Here is a 26,235-nt window from a genome sequence, read left to right on the forward strand (position 1 = left end):
AGAGGGAGGGGGTTTCTCATTAAAACGTTAAAGCCATCGATTTTCTAGCCTTTGTACGTACTAAATCATTTAATACGTATTCTACAGGGACAACCGCGTCTTAAAATCGCTTTTAGAAAGATATCTAAAACGGAAAATTACAATTTAATTCGAACAGCACGAGACACAGCGCTCGAGGATATACGAATAGGGTATTTCGATTCAAAACACGAGCTTCGCTTTAAAACATACATTTTAACACGTATTGTTTAACTTGGGAAGTTTCCACGCGCTGAAAAGGTCTAAGACTCGATTTATACGGGGCATTTTAATTTTGGATTTTGCAACTTTTCTCCCGGGTTTGTTTTACGCTTAAGAAAGGCGGGGTGTTTAACGTGGCTCGATTTTAACGGAAGTGGTCTATCCGAGCGTCTATGGGCAAACCAATGGGAATAAGGAAGCGAAAGCCCTTTATACCCAAAATTCGACTAGCGTAATTTGGAGATACAATCGTGGATGGTTTATACAATTTTGAGAGACGGGACTATCTTAAGTTTTATAGGAGAACTCTAAGAGAGAGAAGAGAAGAGAAGAGAGAGGATCAGACAGATTATAATTTCAACTCCCCACACTCGATGAAACTCTAAAGGGAGTGCAACACGGTTGCCACAAATATTTCAAATTCAAAATTAAATGACTTTTAAAGGCTTTCAAGGACCTGTGACATTCCTATATGTTTAACAACACGATTTGGACACCAAAATATAATAAATAATTTTCTAGAGATTATTATTATCGCGGGGTTCGTGAAACTTAGCGCGAATACTCTATGGAACCCCTAGTTTCTAAAATTACCCTCAAATTTCCTGTAAATACAACGGAACAAACACTACAGCTAATTAAAATTTGGTTCATATATAAAACCATAAGTTCGTAAGATATGTTCCATGCATTTGTCACTGGTTACAAACTGGAGCTTGTCATGAAGTGACGTAGGTCATAGATTCGAGGTAAAGCGACATACGCCTGGTGAGGCGCTGCTGTCAAATTAAGGCTTAGTACAGACTAAATAAGAAGATGGACTGCAAAATTAACCGAGTGTAGTCAATTCTCGCTTGTCGTTCTCGAACTAGCTCGAGCTGTAAGTCTCTAGCATTACGAAGTATACAGGAAAAGTCATACTTATCGAACCTATATTATAAACTTATGATAAAACCAAAATTCCCTTAACTCAGATCTTTACTTATTTACAGAAATCTTACGTCAAAAACTTTACTTTAAAACAACAATAGTTTCTAATGGTACCCACAAATTTACTCTGAGCACAATTAATCAGACCCAAAGTTATACCAAAATATCTGACCACTAGCCTATCAGGCGCGAATATAAACCCTTTGAAATAAGTAACCTTTCCCCCCAAAGATTAGGTAATGCGAACAGGCATCTCTTTTCTCGTGTCGGGGGTTTCCTGATACGAAATCTCGCGACGAATATTAGGTGTCAGCGAGCTCGCGAATATAATCGGTCCACCCATTAAAGCCGAATACTGTAAAAAGAGGGGGATAAATATATAGCTAATCCATTAAGAAATCGAAAACCTTCTCCCACTTTCAACTCTATTCAACTACGTTTAATGGACGAAACATCTCCTACGTTCGTCCAAAACTCAGTCAGGCTTAAAAGAGGCTAGAAACCATACCATGGATCTTATAAACCCTATAGGGGATATGAAAACTGGACACTTTGAAATTTATTTATACAAAAGTATAGTACACATTAAGGGGGTCGTTAGTGTTTTGGAATATCAAGGTCAGTCTATAAATTTAAGTTTAAGAAAGCTTGGTGTGTGTGGGAGCATAGAAAAACGTATTTTATTATCTGGTATATCAGGGTCTCTCAAAATTAATTTAGATAAAATTAAATTAAATTAAGTTATTTTGAAGTTAGGTCAGGTGATTCTGGAATATCAAGGTCATGCTATAAACTTGAATTTCAGAAATTACTGTAAAGGTAGGTGTGAGTGGGGCGTAGAATAATGTATTATCTGGTATATCAAGGTCTCTCTAAATTAAATTAGTTTAAAGTTAAGTCAGGGGATTCTGGAATATCAAGGTCATTTAATAAATTTAATTTCTGAAAATCACTGAAAAGCTAGGCGTGTGGGGGCGTTGAAAAATTTATTATATTTTATATCAAGGTGTCTAAAATTAAATTAGTTTAAAGTTAGGTCAAGGGAGAAAATGATGTTAACGTAATCCATTAAAGGTCATAGGTCGCGAATATGACTGCCACCAGTCCTCTTTGGAATTACAAAGTCCATGTTAGGGCCTTCTGTGTCAGGCAAAACCCTAATAGTTTTCTAGCCAAGCCATAAAGAGGCTATAAAAGACGTATAAGGTTCGGGAGCCTAACGCCAAAGGCTTAGATTTCATGCACTGCTCAGTTTTCAGTTTTATCCATTCAACAGCCCGGGGACATCTTTTCTCTTTTTTTTTTAGTGAAAAGAAAGAAAATATTTTTTGTTACTTTTACTTTAGCCGTGAAAATAGCTTTTGATGTTAAGGTATTTCTTTTTTTTTACTTGATGCATTTTGAGGATAACGCCATCGAAACCTTTCACGAGTAAAAACTCTCCTTAAGACTTGTCATACCCCCTTTGATGTATTTAAAGTATTATATTAGATAAAACCTAAATTTTAAGTATACTTTTCTTCGCGGTAATTTTTTATCATAAGACTTGAATTAGGGTTAAAATAAAAAATGAGATTCAAAGGCTTAGTTAAGAAGTCTTACCTACAATGTATGACCAAGTTAACCCTAATCGCTAATCATTAAGAAAATAATTGCTAAGAAAAATAATTATAACTGCAACACTAAGCCTAAAAAATATTAAAACGTTTCAATTCGCGCAAAAGCTTATCAAAATATTAACGTAAGTTTAAATTGATTTTACTTTGCCAAGGCTTATGAAATTCAGGGATACGGGACACGTTGTTTGAGTCAATAAATAAATAAACTAAATTAAATCCAATTCACCCTCGATTGAAATTTAATAACAGTTTTTTTTTACGAATCGTGTAACTTACGTAGTTTCAAAGGAAAGGAAGAGTTTTTACTGAAAAAGTCGTCGAAACTAAACGCCCTAGCGGTCAATAAGCGACAACCAAATGCGGGCGGGATTTTGAACTTTGCATTTCTCAGCGTTCATAGATATTATTAATATGCGATATATTAAAATGAATGTTTATTTGTTTGTCCATGTCCGGTTGCGATGAAACTGGTGAGTCGTTATGCACACCAAGAGGGCACAAAGAGAGGAAGTAGAAAGCTTGGCTGGAGTGGTCTCAATTTGAAACCTTTCCTCTAAGCTTCCGGTGCGCGCGCGCATCTTTCTCTGCCCTCTTATTGGTTAAAATACGGATATTAGAAGGAAAATATAACAAATAAATTAAAAATAGCGAAAACTCCGAAAAAGCATTGCCAAAGCTGCTAGCTTCCACTGCCTTCTTTATATCCTCTTTGCGAACACCTAGGGCTACAAAAACAATTATAATTGGTTATGATATCTATGGGTTCGCCTCGACACGTTAATATAATATATATATATACATTTATATATATATATATTTCCAACGTTTTTTCCCCTTTTTAAAGAAACGAGTGGCAGAGAGAATAATCTTTATCCATTGAAGGGAAAAATTAAATCTCGACTTTCGGGTTCTCTCAAAAATCTACGCGCCAAAAAGTTAATGGACTATTTTCTGAGATGAAAAAAAAAAAATCAAATCTTCGAAGGAGAAAAAACTACGTTTTAAGCTCCATAGAAGCCAGGGATTTTTGTGGAAAGAGTTTTGGTACTTCCCTAGCGGAACTTAGGGTCCCAAAATCCAGGGCTCTATTTAAATAGATCAAATTCGGAACAGGCAAAAAAAGAAAGAAGATAAGGGTACTTTTTCTTCACTTTCCACATAACGTATTTTAGATATTTTTTTTAAAAAAAGAAAAGTGTTAAAATGAAATATATCGTGTTTCTCCGATAGCTTTGTAACGTCATTTATTATTTTATTTATTAACCCTATCCCCTATTTAGTCTTAACACCTGCCAAAAAGTCGTGGATTTTCACCTGTTTCTTAAACACGCGAATAAATCATTTATTTTATCTTAAAAGAAGTTTGTAAAATACGAAATATCTACGACATCTATGAATCTAAATTTAATAAGAAAAAAGTACCTATACCGGAAACTATTCCTAAGCATAAGCCTAATCAAACCCAACCTATCCCAAGCCTAATCAAACCCAACCTATCCCAAGCCTAATCAAACCCAACCTATCCCAAGCCTAATCAAACCCAACCTATCCCAAGCCTAATCAAACCCAACCTATCCCAAGCCTAATCAAACCCAACCTATCCCAAGCCTAATCAAACCCAACCTATCCCAAGCCTAATCAAACCCAACCTATCCCAAGCCTAATCAAACCCAACCTATCCCAAGCCTAATCAAACCCAACCTATCCCAAGCCTAATCAAACCCAACCTATCCCAAGCCTAATCAAACCCAACCTATCCCAAGCCTAATCAAGCCCAACCTATCCCAAGCCTAATCAAGCCCAACCCAAGCCTAATCAAGCCCAACCCAAGCCTAACCAAAACTAATAACATAAGAAAAAACCGTCGTCTGCTAGAAGCAAAACGGTGACTTTTTAATATGTAGCCAGGCGGCGCTAGTATCGAATCGTCTACTTTTTTCTATAGGGAGTTTGTATCCTATGGAGGGTGAAATATTTTTCCATGGTCAAACAATTGTCAAATATACTTTCTCTTTTCTTCTCTTCGATAGTTTAGGCCTAACCCAAATCAACTAAGCCTTTGCGGCCAAAAAAAATCTTTCAACTAAAACATAAGACTTGTCAGATAGGAAAAATTCCAAAAACGCATCGCACGAGACAACGCCATATATAGAAAAGCGCCCGCGTTTAAAAACGTGAAAATTCATGCGCGAGACAACCCAGCTATATATAGGGTCAGAGGGTATTTCGACTGAAAATCACGAGCTTTTTCGGTAAACACTTCCATAAGGCTAGGTTAATAAATACTAAGAAGGCTGTGACGTAACTTGAATCGAAATAATCCATTAAGGAATGTCTCCCTTACTTTTTTTTCTACCGCAAACAAATATTTTGCGCTGGAAAAAAAGCTTCAGAGATGATATAGTAAATATCACTCTTAGAAAGGGTTAAATTTTGAACGTAAAATTAGGCTTAAGTAAGGCTGATATCAAGCAAGCTTTGAAGGCGTATATTTTTTTTGTTTTCCGTGTTCATTTTTGAGTTTTTCTTTATTTTTTGGTTTTTTTTTAGTTCTTCATCTTTTTGAAATAGTTGATGAGCCCGCGAGAGATTCAAGACTTTGAGCAAAGCTTTGAGCAGCTTTCGTAGAAAGAGAGCGAAGAATTCTCCCTCGCCAGAATGTTTTTGAAAAATGTGGTTATGAATATTAATGGATCTTCAAACAACTTTCCATCTAGCATCTTCGCGCGCGCGGGAAGCTAGCCAAGGCTTAAGGGTAGAGAATGCAAAAACTGCGAAACAACCAAGACCACTAGCAACAGCACCTATTTTTCTTACGCGGTTTGTGTATAAAATTGACTAAAATAAATTCTACACCTCAGAAAAACAAAGAACTCGATCGACAATATAACAAAACAATTTAGAAAGAAAAATATTTCATGCCAAGGCTTAAGAAAAATGCGCAGTCATTGTTTCTCAATTATTAAGTAATATTACAAAAGCTCGTTGTTTTATAGACTAAATTTGGGTCAGAATTAAAGAAGATACAAATTTGATGAAAAAATAAAATTATACACCGGTGTATTGCGGGTTAAAGTTTTACAGGGGCAGGTAGGAAATACATTATTAGGTTTACCCCTGGAAGTTGGCTTTTCTAATTTCAGAAGTTTTTTGCCAAATAAAAATTTGTTACGTGCTTTGCGTACATATATTAAGCCTTTGTTTTTAATTTCTCAATAACAATCGAGGGATATATGCCACGTGATAAGTGAAGAAAAAACCCGTTTTTATCCGATATATCGATATAGTTAAAGCAAATACTTTTTTCAATCGACAAATAGCACCCAATATAAACCTGACCATACAACCGTCATCAAAAGTAGGCGGAGCTCGGTCATCACTCTGAGAGAATTTTTATCCATCATGCCTTGCGATGGAATGAATAATTCAAAACCGAGAATTTATTATTACGTTGCTAGGCCTACTTTTCTGTTTCACTTTGTGGTTTTTGTTTTCAAGATTAACTTGTACCGTAGTTAAAACCAAAATGTTAGTATAAATTAGGTCACCGAATAAACAAAATCCCCGCCTTTCGTACGTGTATTAAACTCAAGGGTGAAAAACTACGCAAGGTTTTCTTTGGGGGTTAGGGTTTTCTCTTTTTATTTCGAGATGGGCCTCCCTTTTCTTGTTTTGTTGTTGTAGTTTCTTGTTCCATTTTTTCTCGGTTTTGTTTTGTACTTCGCGTACGATAGATTTAAAAAAATAAATAAATAAAGAAACAACATGATTAAGAGACTTTGAGTTGAGTGAAGAAGTGGAATTTTATAACAAGTTAGTTTTAAAATTCTCCCATTCTCTGATTTCTTCGAGGCCTATTTTCAAGACGCTAGCAAAAGCAAATAGAAATAACACGAAGTGAGGTACAGATCAGCGTTCAAACGACCTTTGAAAAACCGATTTAACTGAAGTCGTCAGCTCAGGCCATACAATTTAGACTAATAATATTGACATCACGCCCCCCGTAGCTTCTCCTGTATCTATACTACAAAAGGCTTTCATTAACCTCCCTAGTGATAACGTATCTTTCGGTTAATTCTATTTGCTTGTAACATTTTGAAACAGTCTATAACACCTGTCAATTTTCTAGAAATCACCGGTGACATACGTCCAAAAACGATCTGTCCTTGTTAAATGTAAAATTTGGCACGATTCCGTCTTAATTCAAATCCTAATTAGAGTGTAAAACTTTACAAGACAAGGTAGATCTACCCAATTACGTCACTAGGGACGTTTCGCGCTCGTTTCCCGCGAAAACTAGATAATTAAAGGAGCTCCCAAAACGCAGTCGTTGAGGTTAAAGGTCAATATTGTTCTCTGAAGCGCGGGGCGGACTACGCTATGATTTTCCCGCCTTTGTATTACGATTTTCCGCTAAAACTCACGTCAAACACGTGACGTAGCAACGGATAATCCTTCGATAGTCCCAGCGCGTGCATCGGTTCTAGGAACGAGCGTAATTGCACGAGAAAGCTCGAAACTCATAGACCCTATCAGCCAAGCATCAATGCGCGCATTAATCATTCAACATTGTAACGGAGATTAAAGCCTGAGTTGTAATAGCACGAGCGTTGAATTGTAATAAGGCATTATTATAGTTATTAACCCAATATCAAAGACGAGATTGTTAAGTCATTAATTCAAATAAAAAAAAAAGAAATAAAAATCCAAAATAAACAAACATTAGAATAAATCACGTATGGAAATTAAATACGCGTTAAAAATCAATTCTATAGAAATAAAATAGCTTTTCGTTCTTGAATTTCGCGACCATTTTAAATCGATTTGGCGGGAAAAGTATTAACCGATGAAAAATGGTCAGAAAAGTACTCGCCTAAAAAAAAAATGGGAAAAGGCGCATTTTTTACGTTACATTACTTTGATCTTTAACTTATTACGATAAAACTTAATTTGATTACATCACTTTACTAAAATAAAAAATGGGCCTAACATTATACTTAAAATTTACATTTATAGGAAGCAATTTAAAGTCAAAATATTAATAGACCTAAAAAGGCGGGTTATGGGGCCCCTATAGTCGCAAGTTTTGGCGGGAAAAGGGAGAAGGTGGGATCCCTATCGAAAACCGTTTAAAAGAAGAAATCAGTTCTTAGCAGTCAGGCAAAAGTGAAACGCTCACTCTAATTCGCTTTTATAACAGTTTTATCTTTCTATTTTCGGCGCTCTCTTTTTTAGGGTTGCCCATTCCGAGTTTCTCTCTCTCTCTCTCTCTCTCTCTCTCTTCTTGGGAAGGGGGAGAGGGGGGTCCCATACCTAGCGGTTAGGTATGGCCTACCTACGAAAAGGAAGATCGTAAAGTTTGGGGCAAAATAAATGGCCTCACTTAGCCCTAGTGCCAGCTAGAAAACCTCAGGCCCTTACTATAAAAAAAAACTTCAATAAAAAAAGGGTAGAAAAACCGTTTTGAAATACCCGGGACCAAGGCCTAACAGATAGAAACGTACATACACCACCGACGCCGCGAAACAACAAGATGAAATAGAACGTGCGGTGGAAAACGGGCTGGAGGAGGGAACCTCACTTTTTCAAACATTTATTTTGCGGTGAAAATTTTTTTTCTTCTTCGCAAAACGGAGATAGAAAAACAAGTTCATTTCCGAAGGTTTTCATTGAAATATATAAATAATAATAAAAAAAGATGCTAAAGGAATCGTGGGTAAATAAATAATAACAAAAATTTTTGGCACAAAACATAATTGTTGTAACATGCAACGTTGAAATTTTTCTAAGCCTAAGAAAATCAAATTTCCTAAAATTTCCCTTTGACCAGGCTTTTTGGTTCACATTTTTAAATTCCCTAGTCGCTGGCCTTTGCAGTAGCTTCTAAGACTAAAAGACGTCTTCAGCTTCTCCCTGACCAGTGTGAAAACTGCTAAGCCTAAATTTGAATTTCTTCCAAAATTAGGCCTAAAAAGAATTTCACCAGGAAACATGAGAGCTTTGATTTTCTTTCTTTTTTACGTAATTAAGCCAATAAGAGGTTGCTTTACAAGAACTAGGCTTAATTTGCGTTTTTATTTTTATTTTATTATTATTATTATTATTATTATTTTTTTTTTGAGAATTTAAAATCTGAACTAAGGGAAACATTTCAAGTATAGTCTTTCTTGATTTTTCAACTGGAATCTTTTTGAGTCTCACGGTTTGCTTCTGAATTTGATTCTTTGAAGTGTTGTTAAGCCTTTGTCCGTGTTTATTGCTATACTGGGAAGGTACTTGTTATCTGAAAACCACCGAACAGTTTTTCAAGAGAACGTATTTACTTCTCCAACCATGCAGTCTTAGACTATTTTTTTCCCTTTGCTTTAACCAAAGGCCAGCAGCCGCCCTGAATTCGTTCACCCTTATAGTTCTAACTGGAGTTTAAAAGTAACGACTGAATTTATTTCAAATATCTATGAATATGATGTTCCTATATGCGGGACAATATTTAAGTTCTCTTATTTACATATCTCTTTGATCTCATCAACAATAGGGGATAAGACATCAAACTGACCCCCATTGAGTTTGTGGGGCTGATTTAGGTAAAATTACATTTGGTTACAGTAAGTATTTTTTTATTGTTAGATTTTGGTTTAAAATAAGTTTAGGTTATAGTTAGGCTTAGGTTAGGATCAATGGGGGAGGTCAGGTTTCCGTCGTCTAGCCCAAATATAAAATAAGGTGAATATTATGGCGATAAATGAATACATTCTTAAGTGTAGAAAGACCAAGGCTTAAGAAAGGGCTATAGCTGAAAGGGCAGAGCGAAGAAATCGGATGGCAAACTGAAATGGAAAAGAAGGAAAAAGGGTGAAAAAGTTTGCCCGTCTCTTTGCTCGGGTTGTGTTCGTCTTGCAAGTTATCGTGTGGCTCGCATGAGTGGTCAGTTTTTGTCGACTTGACTGGCTCCTATCTTACTTCCTACAATTTCGGCTCAAAGTACGGACGGTCGCGAGCTCAGCTCAGCAGCTCCCGAGTCTAACAGTTGAAATAGAAATAGCTATAGTCGACTGACCAACTATACAAGTTTCAAATGGTTGTACTTCTATACTGAAACATTTTTCAAGATAAAATACTTGTTAAGCCTATTTTTTTTGTTTCAAATTCACGCTAAGCCTAACTTGGCTATTTTTTCTAAAAAGTTGACAGTGCAAGAGTCATACGCCAGGAGAATAAGATAAGCCTATTTTTGTTTCAAATTCACGCTAAGCCTAACGTGTCTCTTTTTATAACTTTGCACGAGACACGTACTACGAGCACCTTGGCATTTCGGTTTCAAACTACGGCTAATCTAATTTGCATACTTCAAAAGTTCACAAGAGAACCTTTAGTTAGGCCTTATTTTTGTTTCAAATGATATCATACCGAAGCCTAAATTTAAAACTTAATTTGCTAGCGCCATCTAAGTACAAACCCATTTTCCCTTTCTGAAAGGGGTTTGGACGGACGCTAAGTCTATTTTAATTTCCAAAAGATTTCAAACCCCATACTCTAAGCCTTGGCACAAAATTCAATATATATTTTCTCTGAATTCTTGTAAGGAGTGAATGTATTCAAGCCGAAAAATCTCTTTTCTTAGGGAAACCAGGATAAAAAAGCGTAAAATTTAATATAGTTTAGTGTTAAAAGTATTTTTTTTATTTCACTTCGATGGTTGGTATCACTATAGTGCAAGAGGAAGAAAAAAAATTTGGAAACTATAGCGAGGCTTCAAATAGGCGTGAACTAAGGAAAGGATTCCCTTGTGTTTGGAAAATCTTTTTACTTTTAAAGAAGTGGGGAGATTTTAGAAGGTGTTGCCATGGTAACAGGATCTCTGGTTTTCTTTATACTAATATAAGTAAAAAAAAAAAGAAATCCCAAAGTCAAGATTTATTCAATTCTAAAACCGATCTATCAATTGGAAAAACTAAGTAATATTTTAAAAACTTTTGTTTCGACTTGTTATATTTAATTTTTGATTGAAGTTAACGGTTTAAATTAATTATATGATTCCAAAGTAGGTATTCCGTAGAGAAATCGATGCAAATTTCGTTTAAAATAAACGAGTTAAAATTGCATCCGGGAAAAATTTAAAAGTCTCGTGTTAAAGTGGTAATAACTTAGGTTCTAAAATATGTAGACAAAATTTAAAAGTACCCTAATAAACTAAATGTTTCATAAAGTAATCTTTCCAAGTTTTAAATAACGTCATATTAATTAAAATAAAAACAAAAATAAAAAAATTAAATTTCGAAAACTTTTATGATGGGATATAAAACTGGTCATAATTTTAGTTCTAAACTACTTAGACCAAATTTAAAGGTATTATAATAAACTAGAGATTTCTTAGAATATTCGCTTAAAATTTCATTAATATTCGTTTTAATTTAACGCCTCAACAACCTAATTAACTTTAACAAAAAACAAGTTAGCTTTTCCATGAATTCCGATGCACGGCGGGTTAAACACTTCTACAGGGGCCATAGAAATAACAGGCACTTGAAAACCCCTGTATTCTTGGTTTCCCTCAAAGCCATAAAATAAAACATTTTCTCACTGTCAAAAAAATTTCCGTTGCAATTTAACAAAAGTTATTAGAGGTATAATTTATTCCTCAATTAATCTTAGAAAAACAAGAGAAACTGATGAAAATTACCCCTTTTTCAAAAACAAAGAAAAATTCATTTTAATTTAAATTAAGAGAGATGTTATTTGCTGGAAAAAGGGGTCGCCAGACAAGTTGGGAATGCGGTTAAGCCTTAGGCCTTTTCGATCTAACTCCGGCGTTAATTCGCATCTGCCTTTTGTCCTTTCATTGCAACCGCAACTTTTTTAACCATGACAACTTCAATAAATAAACACGGTCAAGAATTAGCAACTTTCCTACATGAATATTAATACACTTTTAAGAACAATGATTTCTTCTAAGAAAGTATTCACAAATCACGTGGTGTGAATTCTTGTTTAATAATTGTTAACGCGCGCAATTTCAAAATTCGAACAAGGCTTAACGAAGTGTAGGTACTAACAGCGTGTTTTTAGACTAGTTAATTATTTTACGATGAATTAAATACATTCACGTTAGGCTTAGGACAATCTGCGGCCAGCGCGTGAATTCGATTAAAAATAGGATGGTTTTTCCACGAGCGAGTTAGGGCCTAGTCTGAAAGAGACTGGAGATAAATTTCACGTTCTAGCTTCTAGGCCTTGGTCCACCAAGGCTTACATCATAAATAATGAAGATTTCAGTAAGGGTTTTCAGAGCGAGAGAGAAATGAAAATGGATCCTACTTTCGCGGAACTTAATTAAAGTGAATCTCCCAATTTTTTTCTTTTTGTTTTTTAGTTTTGCTTTTCGCAACGTTATTCTATGAAAAGTATTGTGCAGACGACATCTAACTGGCTGGCTAATTTTTCCGTTTTTATTTTTCATTTCTTTAGGTACCTCGAGGTCATAATTGGGGTCTTTCAAAACAACCAATTCTAATTCAAGTCTTTCCGAGATGAAACCGGGTGGTGTAGCAGACGATAAAAGAATTGGAGAGCCAATGAGAGACAAAGATACCATGATTTCGGAGAGGGAGATGGGGCTACGTTTAGGACTAAAAATTGAAGAGTGACGTACGTCTGACGTGTTGCTGAATAACAACATGGATGACGATAAAACTTAGATAAATTAATAAAGAAAAAAAATTAAAAAGTCTGAACGAGCCAAGGCTTAAGGAATTTACCCAAAGAAACTTGTTGTTAGTGAGTATTAATTTTACATTTTGTATTTTTACTAGTCCTATCCATGCTACACGGAGCTGTACCCAACCATATGAAACATCTGCATGATGTTGCTTTTAATTTAGAAACTATTTTTTACAACTTTCAAATTTAATGAAACGGCTTTATGGTTTTGGGTTCTCGGACCCAACCTTGAGGAACTCAACCAAACCACTTCTAATTAAGGCAAAATGTCGTAGAACATTTTGCCTTAATTACTCTCTGTACTTCGGTCCTACCACCCTCCCTTTTTCAAACACCCTGTATATAAGATTTCTAAAGCGAGCCTCTTCGCAGCATCGCCACAAATAATCCTGGAAACCTAAAGCAGAGTGGCGCTTTAAAAACACTCCAGTGTGTCGTATTACTCGTTAGTTTGTCCAATTTTCTCGCGGCGAGGCATGATGGGAAAAAAAGAGGGTTGGGGAAGTAAAAATGGAATAAATTTGTAATAATCGAAAAAGGAAGGACTTTCGTTTTAATTATTTTTCCTTAAGGAAGTAACTTCCTTACTTCCTAAAGGCTCGGATTTTTGGTCAAAGGCGATCTGAAACCTCTCTTCTAAGGGCTAGCTTTTATACCAAGGGATTACCAAGGAATTCGTTAATGCTAATGGCGGGGGGGGGGAGGAGATAAGGAAGGCACGAAGACACAAATGGTACGTATAGTTTTAACGCAAAAACAGACTGAATGGCTTTACTGCCAGCTGTCGTGTTTTAGGCTGTAATACACCAGACACTCTTTTTACATATTCCAAGTTGATTCGGTTAATTTAAGTGTATAGTTAGTTAGAACTAACTCCCGAGGAAGTGGTGCATAAATTATTAAACTAAATCTGTAGCTTTATCAAACAATCTGTCTGTCTGATAGTAACGCTACAATTGCTTTCATACCGCTAATTTAAGTGTATAGTTAGTCCTAACTCTCGAGGAACTGTATGTTATTAATATAAACACTAAGCTTTATCTACAAATTGTCTGTCTGATAGTAACGCTACTGCGATTGCTTTGATTCAGTTAATTTAAGAGTTTAGTTAGTTAGTTAGTTAGTCCTAACTCGTGGGGAAGTGCATATTATTAATGCAAACACTGAGCTTTATCTACAAACAGTCTGTCTGTCTGATAGTAACACTTATGCAATTGCTTTAATTTAGTTAATTGAAGTGTATAGTTGGTTAGCTAGTCCTAACTCATGATGAAGCGCATATTATTAATGCAAACACTGAGCTTTATCTACAAACAGTCTGTCTGTCTGTCTGTCTGATAGTAACGCTGCGACTGCTTTTAGTTTGCAAAACATGATTAGTAACCTTTAATATTAACAAAGAGAAACAAATACAAATAAAAGAGCGTTAGGTATCACACACACACATACACCAAGTCTTGATATCTTTTGCCATTTCTATTTTACTTTGATCTTACCAATCAACTTGAACAAGTAGGTAATTAATTAACCATACAGAGCAAATACGGGTAACATATTAGTAGTACCTATTTAAGAGTTCATGCACAGGGGAGCCGTGGGGAGCCGGGGCGCCGATGACGCCGTTGCCGCTGTTGGCACCCGACACCAAGTTGGCGCCGTTATCGCTGTTGCCGCCGTTATCACTGAAGTCGCTTCAATCTCCCTCTGACGCCAGATATTTCACGCGCGCCTTATCTTTATTGACTTTGTTAAGGGAAAACATATGTTAGACTTAAGACTAAGCGCCATATTTCCATAGTAAACCACAACTTCGCCTGAAACTAGAATTCATTGCATCATTATTTTGTGGCGCCAGATATTTGTTGGCGCCTTATTGACTTTGACAATGTGGCGGGGAAATACGTAAGTGTAAGCCTATTTTTAAATATCCTAGAATTGTGTATTTTAAATATTTTGATTGGCCATATTTACTTTTCATATATTTGTGAGTATATACGTACTAAAGAAATCATAGGAAAATTTATTCCCTGTGTAAGCAAAATGAGAGTCAGATTTATAAGTGTAGAAATAGGGGAAACCTATATAGCACTTCAACTTTCGAATTATCATGCTTTGGCGCATGCGCTTAATTCACTTCTAATATTGACATGATTAGAGTATAAAAGAACCCCCAACATTAGAGATTGTTTTATTTCGTCCGAGACTCTCGAGTTCTCCAGACAGTTAACACTTAGTAAGAAGTTTTCTTGTAGAAATTATTCTAGAAGTTATTTTATATTCAGATTAAATATAGTTAACTTTTAAAAATGGTAATGTGCGATATTTGCGGACGTAAGTACGTTCAGAATAAAAATCTTTTAAGGCATCAAAAAGAAAAGCATCAAGGCGTTAGACCTAGCTTCTCGTGCACCATTTGTTCGTCTACATTCACAAGGCGTGATAGGTTAGCACGACATTTAAAAGTCCATAACTCTCCCACCGAGTCTATGGCTAAAAAGCAGAAAACTGCTATAATTCCTGACCACTCAACCTCTGTTGCGGATACTTACCCTCCTTCGGTCAACACCGGAAGAGTGTCACCGACCCTCACTCTCGCCGACCTGACACGGCAGGAAAACGAAACTCGACACGCCATCATGAACCGACATGATGGTGTTGGGAGGAAGAGGAAAGCGGACACCCAACCCGCATACGACCCCGACGTACTCGATGACTTAACTAGTCAAGAAAACCGAGACCTGCAAGATCTCATGGACAGAGAAGAGGAAAGGCTAGCAAATGATGAACCGCAACCCATGGTTACCACGCCCGACGTACCCCTTCCCGATCAACTGGAGGAGCTGAACGTATTGAATAATGCGATCTTCTGCGCTAGATTTACGCCTACAATGGTGGAAACCAGCGTGGACCTTTACATTGAAAGGCATAGAGACGCCATAGAGGATTATCTGAGGAATAAACTAGCTCAGGATAGGGGGATTAAATGGTATTTAACTGTTAGAGCACGTTACACACGTGAGTTAGGGAATTCAGAACAGGATGTAGAAATTCTAATATACCATAGAACCCGCAACCTCATTATTTTAACTCCTGATGTTATTCAGGGACAAATAGATCAGGGGATTGTAACGTTAAAACGTTTAATTGAGGAGTATGAAACCCAAGGTAGCGGTTGGACGCTGGATGGAATTATGTTCCTTCAAATTAACATAATATCATATATACCTTTGCATGGGGGTACATATTTTGAGCTTCCGAAAAAACTCGCATCTAAGAAAGCCCTTACCAATGTTAAAAACCACGACAATAAGTGTTTTCTATGGTCAATTTTAGCCCATTTACATCCTGTAGTCAGAAACCCAAGCCGTGTAGAAAATTATCTACAGTTCCGTAATGAATTAGACTTAACGGGAATCACATTCCCTGTAGAGGTAAATGAAAGGATGCTAGGAAAGTTTGAAAGGGTTAATAACCTTTCAATTAATATATTTGGCTTCGAAAATGAGGTGTTCCCCCTTTATGTTAGTTCGAACAGGGTGGAGGAAGCGCGTCAAATAGACCTTTTATTGCTAACCCAGGGGGAGAGTAGGCATTTCTGTTTAATTCGCAATCTGAGCCGTCTTTTGTCATCGTTCACTGCATATAATGGTAGAACCTTCTACTGCCGTTATTGCCTTCACCGTTTTTCCGGTATTGGGTCCGAACAAAGACACGAAGAACATGTTAAAGAGTGTAGCCTACACGGTCCGCAGAAAATCCAAATGCCAGTAAAGGAGCCCATCCTGGAGTTCAAAAACATTGCCTGGCAACAAAAAGTAAGTAACTTTTTCAAAGTATTGAGAGCAACTGTCCCGAAACATATGATGTAAAATCTTAAATTTGTTTCCAATTTTTCTGTTCCATTAGGTGAAGTTCGTCATCTACGCGGATTTCGAGTCAATCTTAAGTAAAATACAGGGATGCGATCAGGACGCTACCCTCTCTTCTTCCACGATAACCTCCCAACACGTTGCCTGCGGGTTCAGCTACGTCATCGTTGGACAAGACGGTTCAGTGTCAAAACCAGTGACGTACAGAGGAATGGACGCGGCGGAAAGGTTTTTACAAAACCTTATACGTGAAGATGAAATCATCCAGGGGAAAATAAAAGCCAACGTACCCATGAACCTGACAAACTCGGAAATGACGGAATTTGTATCAGCCCAAGTCTGCTACCTATGCAGGAAGGCGTTCACCCATGATAACTGCAAAGTTCGGGACCACGACCATACAGATGGGTCCTACAGAGGAGCGGCTCATAATACCTGTAACCTCAAGTTGAAGACATTGAAATTCGTTCCGGTGTTCATGCATAACCTATCACGCTATGATGCTCACTTGATAATGGACAAAATCGGACTCTTTAAACATCAAGAAATTAAGTGTATCCCGACGAATTCCGAGACTTACATTTCGTTTTCTCTGGGAAATCTACGCTTTCTAGACTCTATCAGGTTTATGCCAGCCTCGCTCGACTCCCTCGTTTCCAACTTGGCCAAGGGAGGTGCGGACAAGTTCAAATGCCTAAACTCTGTTTTCAAACCGGACGAAGTGGAGCATTTACTGAGGAAACAAGTCTACCCGTATGACTATTTCGATCGCGAGGAGAAATTTGACGAGACGGAGTTACCACCGAAGGAGGCTTTTTTCAACTCGCTCACCGATGAAAAGGTTAGTGACGAGGATTATTCCCAAGCCCAAACAGTTTGGGAAAAATTCAGGATCGCTAACCTCGGCGAGTACCATGATTTATACGTCAAAACCGACGTTTTACTCTTGGCTGACGTATTTGAAAACTTCCGAGCCATGTGCTTGGAATATTACAAATTAGACTGCGCTCACGCCTTTACCGGCCCCGGTTTTGCTTGGCAGAGCGCTTTACGTATGACTGGAGTTAAATTAGAACTTCTTTTAGACCCTGATATGCACCTATTTATCGAGAAGGGAATTAGGGGAGGAGTTTCTCTGATAACCCACAGGTTGGCTGAGGCGAATAACAAACATCTTCCTGAAACCTACGACGCTTCGAAACCTAGTTCCTACATCACTTACCTGGACTGTAACAATCTTTATGGAACAGTAATGTGTCACCATTTACCTATGAGGGGTTTCCGATGGTTGCAGCCATGTGAAGATTTCACCAGAGAAGTTATTCTTAACCATCCCGACGATGACCCTCAGGGTTTCATTCTAGAGGTGGATCTTGAATACCCGGACAGTTTACACGTAGAGCATAATTGTCTCCCCCTCGCCCCTGAAAGACGTGTTGTTACCGCCGGCGAACTATCTCCATATTCAATAGATCAATTGAACAAACTAAAACTGGAAAATTAAAGATAGTCTTCCCAAATTAGTCCCCTCGCTTTATAACAGAGAAAAATACGTGCTCCATTACCGAAATCTAAAGTTCTACCTCGCTAAAGGTTTGAAATTAGGGAAGGTTCACCGTATTCTCACGTTTGAACAAGGAGCTTGGTTAAAACCCTTTATCGAGTTTAACACGGAGAAGCGGAAGATGGCCGCTAACGCGTTCGAAAAGGATTTCTTCAAACTATGCAACAACTCTGTGTTCGGGAAGACGATGGAGAATCTACGTAACCGCATAAATTTCGACCTTGTGCAAACCCGGGAGATGGCAATCAAGAAAGCGAGTTCTCCGGCGTTCGAAAGGTTTACAGTTTTCAAGAACGACCTAGTTGGAATTCACCAACTGAAGAAATCCTTAACCTTGGACCGACCCATTTATACGGGCTTCACCATTTTAGACTTGTCTAAACTGGTTATGTACGATTTCCATTACAACACCGTGAGAGCTAAATATGGGGAAGCCGCCAAGCTTCTCTTCACAGACACAGATTCCCTGACCTACCAAATCTTCACCGACGATCTGCCCCGAGACTTTGCCGAAAACAAGGAGATGTACGACTTCTCCGATTATCCTCGAGACCATCCCTTGTTCAGCGAGGAGAACAAGAAGGTTCTCGGCAAGTTCAAAGACGAGCTTAATGGAGTACCGATTCAGGAGTTCTGCGGACTCCGTCCGAAGATGTACTCCATCTTGTCGTCGAAAGGGGAAAAGAAGACGGCGAAGGGAATTTGTCGTCGTGTCGTTAAGAAGAAGATTCGTCATGCCGACTACAAGGAATGTCTACTTCAACGTAAACTCACCGTGGAAGAGATGAAAAGAATTGTGAGTTTGAAACATGAACTGTTTTCCGTCACCCAAAAGAAACTCGCATTGAACCCGTGCGATGACAAGCGATACATCATCGACGGTGTGTCTACTTACTCGTTAGGACATTTTAAAATTAGGGATCTATAAAAGCGAGTTTTCCTCCGTAGCCCGGTTTCTCGCTTTATGTAAATTATTTTTCAAATATCTTAGAGCTGTGTAACTTTAATATCTTAGAATTGTATAACTTTTCTAAAAATATCTTTCGTGTAAATTTGTATATGTAAATATGTATAAACTTGCTATTTTTTTTCTTTTTTTTTTTTTTATAAATTTTTGAATGCTGTTGAAAATAAAATAAATATAATTATAATTATGTTAAAGTATTCTTCTCCAAATTTTTCCTACTCTTATTCATTTTTCATGTACGAGGAGGAGGAGAGAGGGGCCCGGCCTCCCCTTCCGTTCAAAGTTTCACTATTTCCGTTCAAAGTTTCACTATTTCCGTTCAAAGTTTCACTATTTCCGTTCAAAGTTTCACTATTTCGGTTCAAAGTTTCACTATTTCCGTTCAAAGTTTCACTATTTCCGTTCAAAGCTTCACTATTTCCGTTCAAAGTTTCACTATTTCCGTTCAAAGTTTCACTATTTCCGTTCAAAGTTTCACTAAGGGATTGATTACATCACTTTACATACAGTCTAACAAAAATGCACTTATTCTCCTAAACAAAATTTATCGTAGCATCAATGATTGATAAGTCACAACTCTTACAGAGAAGGGACTGATTTCCGAATTCCAAGTGCTTTATTTGTTTACTTCCTTATCAGCATGATAAGGAACTGTCGGCGGGAAATTCAAAAATCGTACCCTATATAATCAGTTCAGTTCCGAGTTTAATTTTTATTCAGTAGTTGAGCAATTGACGATAAATTTGAAAATGCTAAGCCTATACGAAACGTGTATTTGTTTTAAGACCCCCATTCCCCGATTTCACAACTAATTTAGGAGTCTAGGACGTCTTTGATGGTAACTCGGGTTTATTGGGCCTTGGGTTATCAGAAACTTTTGAAGTGGGCGAATTGGCGACTGATAAGATACAACCTTTGCAGGGGAGGATCAGATATTCATATTCCATGATCCAGGGGGGGGCTCTTTTTTAAACTAGGCGGGTGGTTGCGCCCCCCCCCCCTGGATCATGGAATATGAATATCTGATCCTCCCCTGCAAAGGTTGTATCTTATCAGTCGCCAATTCGCCCACTTCAAAAGTTTCTGATAACCCAAGGCCCAATAAACCCGAGTTACCATCAAAGACGTCCTAGACTCCTAAATTAGTTGTGAAATCGGGGAATGGGGGTCTTAAAACAAATACACGTTTCGTATAGGCTTAGCATTTTCAAATTTATCGTCAATTGCTCAACTACTGAATAAAAATTAAACTCGGAACTGAACTGATTATATAGGGTACGATTTTTGAATTTCCCGCCGACAGTTCCTTATCATGCTGATAAGGAAGTAAACAAATAAAGCACTTGGAATTCGGAAATCAGTCCCTTCTCTGTAAGAGTTGTGACTTATCAATCATTGATGCTACGATAAATTTTGTTTAGGAGAATAAGTGCATTTTTGTTAGACTGTATGTAAAGTGATGTAATCAATCCCTTAGTGAAACTTTGAACGGAAATAGTGAAACTTTGAACGGAAATAGTGAAACTTTGAACGGAAATAGTGAAGCTTTGAACGGAAATAGTGAAACTTTGAACGGAAATAGTGAAACTTTGAACCGAAATAGTGAAACTTTGAACGGAAATAGTGAAACTTTGAACGGAAATAGTGAAACTTTGAACGGAAATAGTGAAACTTTGAACGGAAGGGGAGGCCGGGCCCCTCTCTCCTCCTCCTCGTACATGAAAAATGAATAAGAGTAGGAAAAATTTGGAGAAGAATACTTTAACATAATTATAATTATATTTATTTTATTTTCAACAGCATTCAAAAATTTATAAAAAAAAAAAAAGAAAAAAAATAGCAAGTTTATACATATTTACATATACAAATTTACACGAAAGATATTTTTAGAAAAGTTATACAATTCTAAGATATTAAAGTTACACAGCTCTAAGATATTTGAAAAATAATTTACATAAAGCGAGAAACCGGGCTACGGAGGAAAACTCGCTTTTATAGATCCCTAATTTTAAAATGTCCTAACGAGTAAGTAGACACACCGTCGATGATGTATCGCTTGTCATCGCACGGGTTCAATGCGAGTTTCTTTTGGGTGACGGAAAACAGTTCATGTTTCAAACTCACAATTCTTTTCATCTCTTCCACGGTGAGTTTACGTTGAAGTAGACATTCCTTGTAGTCGGCATGACGAATCTTCTTCTTAACGACACGACGACAAATTCCCTTCGCCGTCTTCTTTTCCCCTTTCGACGACAAGATGGAGTACATCTTCGGACGGAGTCCGCAGAACTCCTGAATCGGTACTCCATTAAGCTCGTCTTTGAACTTGCCGAGAACCTTCTTGTTCTCCTCGCTGAACAAGGGATGGTCTCGAGGATAATCGGAGAAGTCGTACATCTCCTTGTTTTCGGCAAAGTCTCGGGGCAGATCGTCGGTGAAGATTTGGTAGGTCAGGGAATCTGTGTCTGTGAAGAGAAGCTTGGCGGCTTCCCCATATTTAGCTCTCACGGTGTTGTAATGGAAATCGTACATAACCAGTTTAGACAAGTCTAAAATGGTGAAGCCCGTATAAATGGGTCGGTCCAAGGTTAAGGATTTCTTCAGTTGGTGAATTCCAACTAGGTCGTTCTTGAAAACTGTAAACCTTTCGAACGCCGGAGAACTCGCTTTCTTGATTGCCATCTCCCGGGTTTGCACAAGGTCGAAATTTATGCGGTTACGTAGATTCTCCATCGTCTTCCCGAACACAGAGTTGTTGCATAGTTTGAAGAAATCCTTTTCGAACGCGTTAGCGGCCATCTTCCGCTTCTCCGTGTTAAACTCGATAAAGGGTTTTAACCAAGCTCCTTGTTCAAACGTGAGAATACGGTGAACCTTCCCTAATTTCAAACCTTTAGCGAGGTAGAACTTTAGATTTCGGTAATGGAGCACGTATTTTTCTCTGTTATAAAGCGAGGGGACTAATTTGGGAAGACTATCTTTAATTTTCCAGTTTTAGTTTGTTCAATTGATCTATTGAATATGGAGATAGTTCGCCGGCGGTAACAACACGTCTTTCAGGGGCGAGGGGGAGACAATTATGCTCTACGTGTAAACTGTCCGGGTATTCAAGATCCACCTCTAGAATGAAACCCTGAGGGTCATCGTCGGGATGGTTAAGAATAACTTCTCTGGTGAAATCTTCACATGGCTGCAACCATCGGAAACCCCTCATAGGTAAATGGTGACACATTACTGTTCCATAAAGATTGTTACAGTCCAGGTAAGTGATGTAGGAACTAGGTTTCGAAGCGTCGTAGGTTTCAGGAAGATGTTTGTTATTCGCCTCAGCCAACCTGTGGGTTATCAGAGAAACTCCTCCCCTAATTCCCTTCTCGATAAATAGGTGCATATCAGGGTCTAAAAGAAGTTCTAATTTAACTCCAGTCATACGTAAAGCGCTCTGCCAAGCAAAACCGGGGCCGGTAAAGGCGTGAGCGCAGTCTAATTTGTAATATTCCAAGCACATGGCTCGGAAGTTTTCAAATACGTCAGCCAAGAGTAAAACGTCGGTTTTGACGTATAAATCATGGTACTCGCCGAGGTTAGCGATCCTGAATTTTTCCCAAACTGTTTGGGCTTGGGAATAATCCTCGTCACTAACCTTTTCATCGGTGAGCGAGTTGAAAAAAGCCTCCTTCGGTGGTAACTCCGTCTCGTCAAATTTCTCCTCGCGATCGAAATAGTCATACGGGTAGACTTGTTTCCTCAGTAAATGCTCCACTTCGTCCGGTTTGAAAACAGAGTTTAGGCATTTGAACTTGTCCGCACCTCCCTTGGCCAAGTTGGAAACGAGGGAGTCGAGCGAGGCTGGCATAAACCTGATAGAGTCTAGAAAGCGTAGATTTCCCAGAGAAAACGAAATGTAAGTCTCGGAATTCGTCGGGATACACTTAATTTCTTGATGTTTAAAGAGTCCGATTTTGTCCATTATCAAGTGAGCATCATAGCGTGATAGGTTATGCATGAACACCGGAACGAATTTCAATGTCTTCAACTTGAGGTTACAGGTATTATGAGCCGCTCCTCTGTAGGACCCATCTGTATGGTCGTGGTCCCGAACTTTGCAGTTATCATGGGTGAACGCCTTCCTGCATAGGTAGCAGACTTGGGCTGATACAAATTCCGTCATTTCCGAGTTTGTCAGGTTCATGGGTACGTTGGCTTTTATTTTCCCCTGGATGATTTCATCTTCACGTATAAGGTTTTGTAAAAACCTTTCCGCCGCGTCCATTCCTCTGTACGTCACTGGTTTTGACACTGAACCGTCTTGTCCAACGATGACGTAGCTGAACCCGCAGGCAACGTGTTGGGAGGTTATCGTGGAAGAAGAGAGGGTAGCGTCCTGATCGCATCCCTGTATTTTACTTAAGATTGACTCGAAATCCGCGTAGATGACGAACTTCACCTAATGGAACAGAAAAATTGGAAACAAATTTAAGATTTTACATCATATGTTTCGGGACAGTTGCTCTCAATACTTTGAAAAAGTTACTTACTTTTTGTTGCCAGGCAATGTTTTTGAACTCCAGGATGGGCTCCTTTACTGGCATTTGGATTTTCTGCGGACCGTGTAGGCTACACTCTTTAACATGTTCTTCGTGTCTTTGTTCGGACCCAATACCGGAAAAACGGTGAAGGCAATAACGGCAGTAGAAGGTTCTACCATTATATGCAGTGAACGATGACAAAAGACGGCTCAGATTGCGAATTAAACAGAAATGCCTACTCTCCCCCTGGGTTAGCAATAAAAGGTCTATTTGACGCGCTTCCTCCACCCTGTTCGAACTAACATAAAGGGGGAACACCTCATTTTCGAAGCCAAATATATTAATTGAAAGGTTATTAACCCTTTCAAACTTTCCTAGCATCCTTTCATTTACCTCTACAGGGAATGTGATTCCCGTTAAGTCTAATTCATTACGGAACTGTAGATAATTTTCTACACGGCTTGGGTTTCTGACTACAGGATGTAAATGGGCTAAAATTGACCATAGAAAACACTTATTGTCGTGGTTTTTAACATTGGTAAGGGCTTTCTTAGATGCGAGTTTTTTCGGAAGCTCAAAATATGTACCCCCATGCAAAGGTATATATGATATTATGTTAATTTGAAGGAACATAATTCCATCCAGCGTCCAACCGCTACCTTGGGTTTCATACTCCTCAATTAAACGTTTTAACGTTACAATCCCCTGATCTATTTGTCCCTGAATAACATCAGGAGTTAAAATAATGAGGTTGCGGGTTCTATGGTATATTAGAATTTCTACATCCTGTTCTGAATTCCCTAACTCACGTGTGTAACGTGCTCTAACAGTTAAATACCATTTAATCCCCCTATCCTGAGCTAGTTTATTCCTCAGATAATCCTCTATGGCGTCTCTATGCCTTTCAATGTAAAGGTCCACGCTGGTTTCCACCATTGTAGGCGTAAATCTAGCGCAGAAGATCGCATTATTCAATACGTTCAGCTCCTCCAGTTGATCGGGAAGGGGTACGTCGGGCGTGGTAACCATGGGTTGCGGTTCATCATTTGCTAGCCTTTCCTCTTCTCTGTCCATGAGATCTTGCAGGTCTCGGTTTTCTTGACTAGTTAAGTCATCGAGTACGTCGGGGTCGTATGCGGGTTGGGTGTCCGCTTTCCTCTTCCTCCCAACACCATCATGTCGGTTCATGATGGCGTGTCGAGTTTCGTTTTCCTGCCGTGTCAGGTCGGCGAGAGTGAGGGTCGGTGACACTCTTCCGGTGTTGACCGAAGGAGGGTAAGTATCCGCAACAGAGGTTGAGTGGTCAGGAATTATAGCAGTTTTCTGCTTTTTAGCCATAGACTCGGTGGGAGAGTTATGGACTTTTAAATGTCGTGCTAACCTATCACGCCTTGTGAATGTAGACGAACAAATGGTGCACGAGAAGCTAGGTCTAACGCCTTGATGCTTTTCTTTTTGATGCCTTAAAAGATTTTTATTCTGAACGTACTTACGTCCGCAAATATCGCACATTACCATTTTTAAAAGTTAACTATATTTAATCTGAATATAAAATAACTTCTAGAATAATTTCTACAAGAAAACTTCTTACTAAGTGTTAACTGTCTGGAGAACTCGAGAGTCTCGGACGAAATAAAACAATCTCTAATGTTGGGGGTTCTTTTATACTCTAATCATGTCAATATTAGAAGTGAATTAAGCGCATGCGCCAAAGCATGATAATTCGAAAGTTGAAGTGCTATATAGGTTTCCCCTATTTCTACACTTATAAATCTGACTCTCATTTTGCTTACACAGGGAATAAATTTTCCTATGATTTCTTTAGTACGTATATACTCACAAATATATGAAAAGTAAATATGGCCAATCAAAATATTTAAAATACACAATTCTAGGATATTTAAAAATAGGCTTACACTTACGTATTTCCCCGCCACATTGTCAAAGTCAATAAGGCGCCAACAAATATCTGGCGCCACAAAATAATGATGCAATGAATTCTAGTTTCAGGCGAAGTTGTGGTTTACTATGGAAATATGGCGCTTAGTCTTAAGTCTAACATATGTTTTCCCTTAACAAAGTCAATAAAGATAAGGCGCGCGTGAAATATCTGGCGTCAGAGGGAGATTGAAGCGACTTCAGTGATAACGGCGGCAACAGCGATAACGGCGCCAACTTGGTGTCGGGTGCCAACAGCGGCAACGGCGTCATCGGCGCCCCGGCTCCCCACGGCTCCCCTGTGCATGAACTCTTAAATAGGTACTACTCATATTTCCCGGGTTACTTTCTAAAAAAAATTGATATTTGACGTAAATTTCGGAGAGAACGTAGGGATAGGTCCAATTTTGAAAGTTTCTAGTTTGTAAATCGATGGATAACATATCGTACGTGCGGAATCGCAAATATTGACCCAGATTTTCGGTGTAAACGCCATATGCACGTACTTAGAACACGAAGTTAATACAAAATTTACATTTTATGAAAAATTAAACACGGGATTCGTAGTTTCGTATAAAATTTCCAAACCCAATTTCAATAATACCTTCCGGGTTTTAAAGACTACTTATGTTAAATTTCCAGCCCGGGTTTCATTTAGAAAAGTTATCTACACAGTGTATCTGAAAGGTCTGTCAAAAATTAAGGGGGCGTGTTCTTTAGGGCGATTTAGAGTTTGAAAATGTTCTACGACATTTTGACGTCCGAGGTCAACGTTTTCAAGTTACGTTTGGAGTATTTTACGGATGACCCCTTAAATTTAATTAAGAAACTGAAAGACAATAAAGATTATTTCGAAAATGCG

The 26,235-nt window shown here is 38.1% G+C and overlaps 3 protein-coding genes across 4 annotated transcripts in view; 1 reads left to right on the plus strand and 2 right to left on the minus strand.

The window, feature by feature from the left end:
• LOC149673821 (uncharacterized) overlaps positions 1 to 26,235 on the minus strand; it is a 110,968-nt gene that overhangs the window by 53,580 nt on the left and 31,153 nt on the right. The window lies entirely within an intron of this gene.
• LOC149673824 (uncharacterized) lies at positions 14,294 to 17,879 on the plus strand. Its single transcript, XM_089839572.1, has 2 exons — positions 14,294 to 16,321; positions 16,413 to 17,879. Exons 1-2 carry the CDS (start codon positions 14,813 to 14,815, stop codon positions 17,877 to 17,879), a joined length of 2,976 nt encoding a protein of 991 aa, XP_089695698.1. The 5' UTR covers positions 14,294 to 14,812.
• LOC149673825 (uncharacterized) lies at positions 21,887 to 25,472 on the minus strand. The gene is made up of 2 exons (XM_089839571.1): positions 23,445 to 25,472; positions 21,887 to 23,353 (listed from the first exon to the last, which is right to left on the minus strand). Exons 1-2 carry the CDS (start codon positions 24,951 to 24,953, stop codon positions 21,887 to 21,889), a joined length of 2,976 nt encoding a protein of 991 aa, XP_089695697.1. The 5' UTR covers positions 24,954 to 25,472.

Source organism: Phalangium opilio, unplaced genomic scaffold (assembly GCF_054372755.1).
Source record: "Phalangium opilio isolate 3A_F unplaced genomic scaffold, DU_Popi_V2 ptg000048l_1, whole genome shotgun sequence".
Classification (NCBI taxonomy): Eukaryota; Metazoa; Arthropoda; class Arachnida; order Opiliones; family Phalangiidae; genus Phalangium; species Phalangium opilio.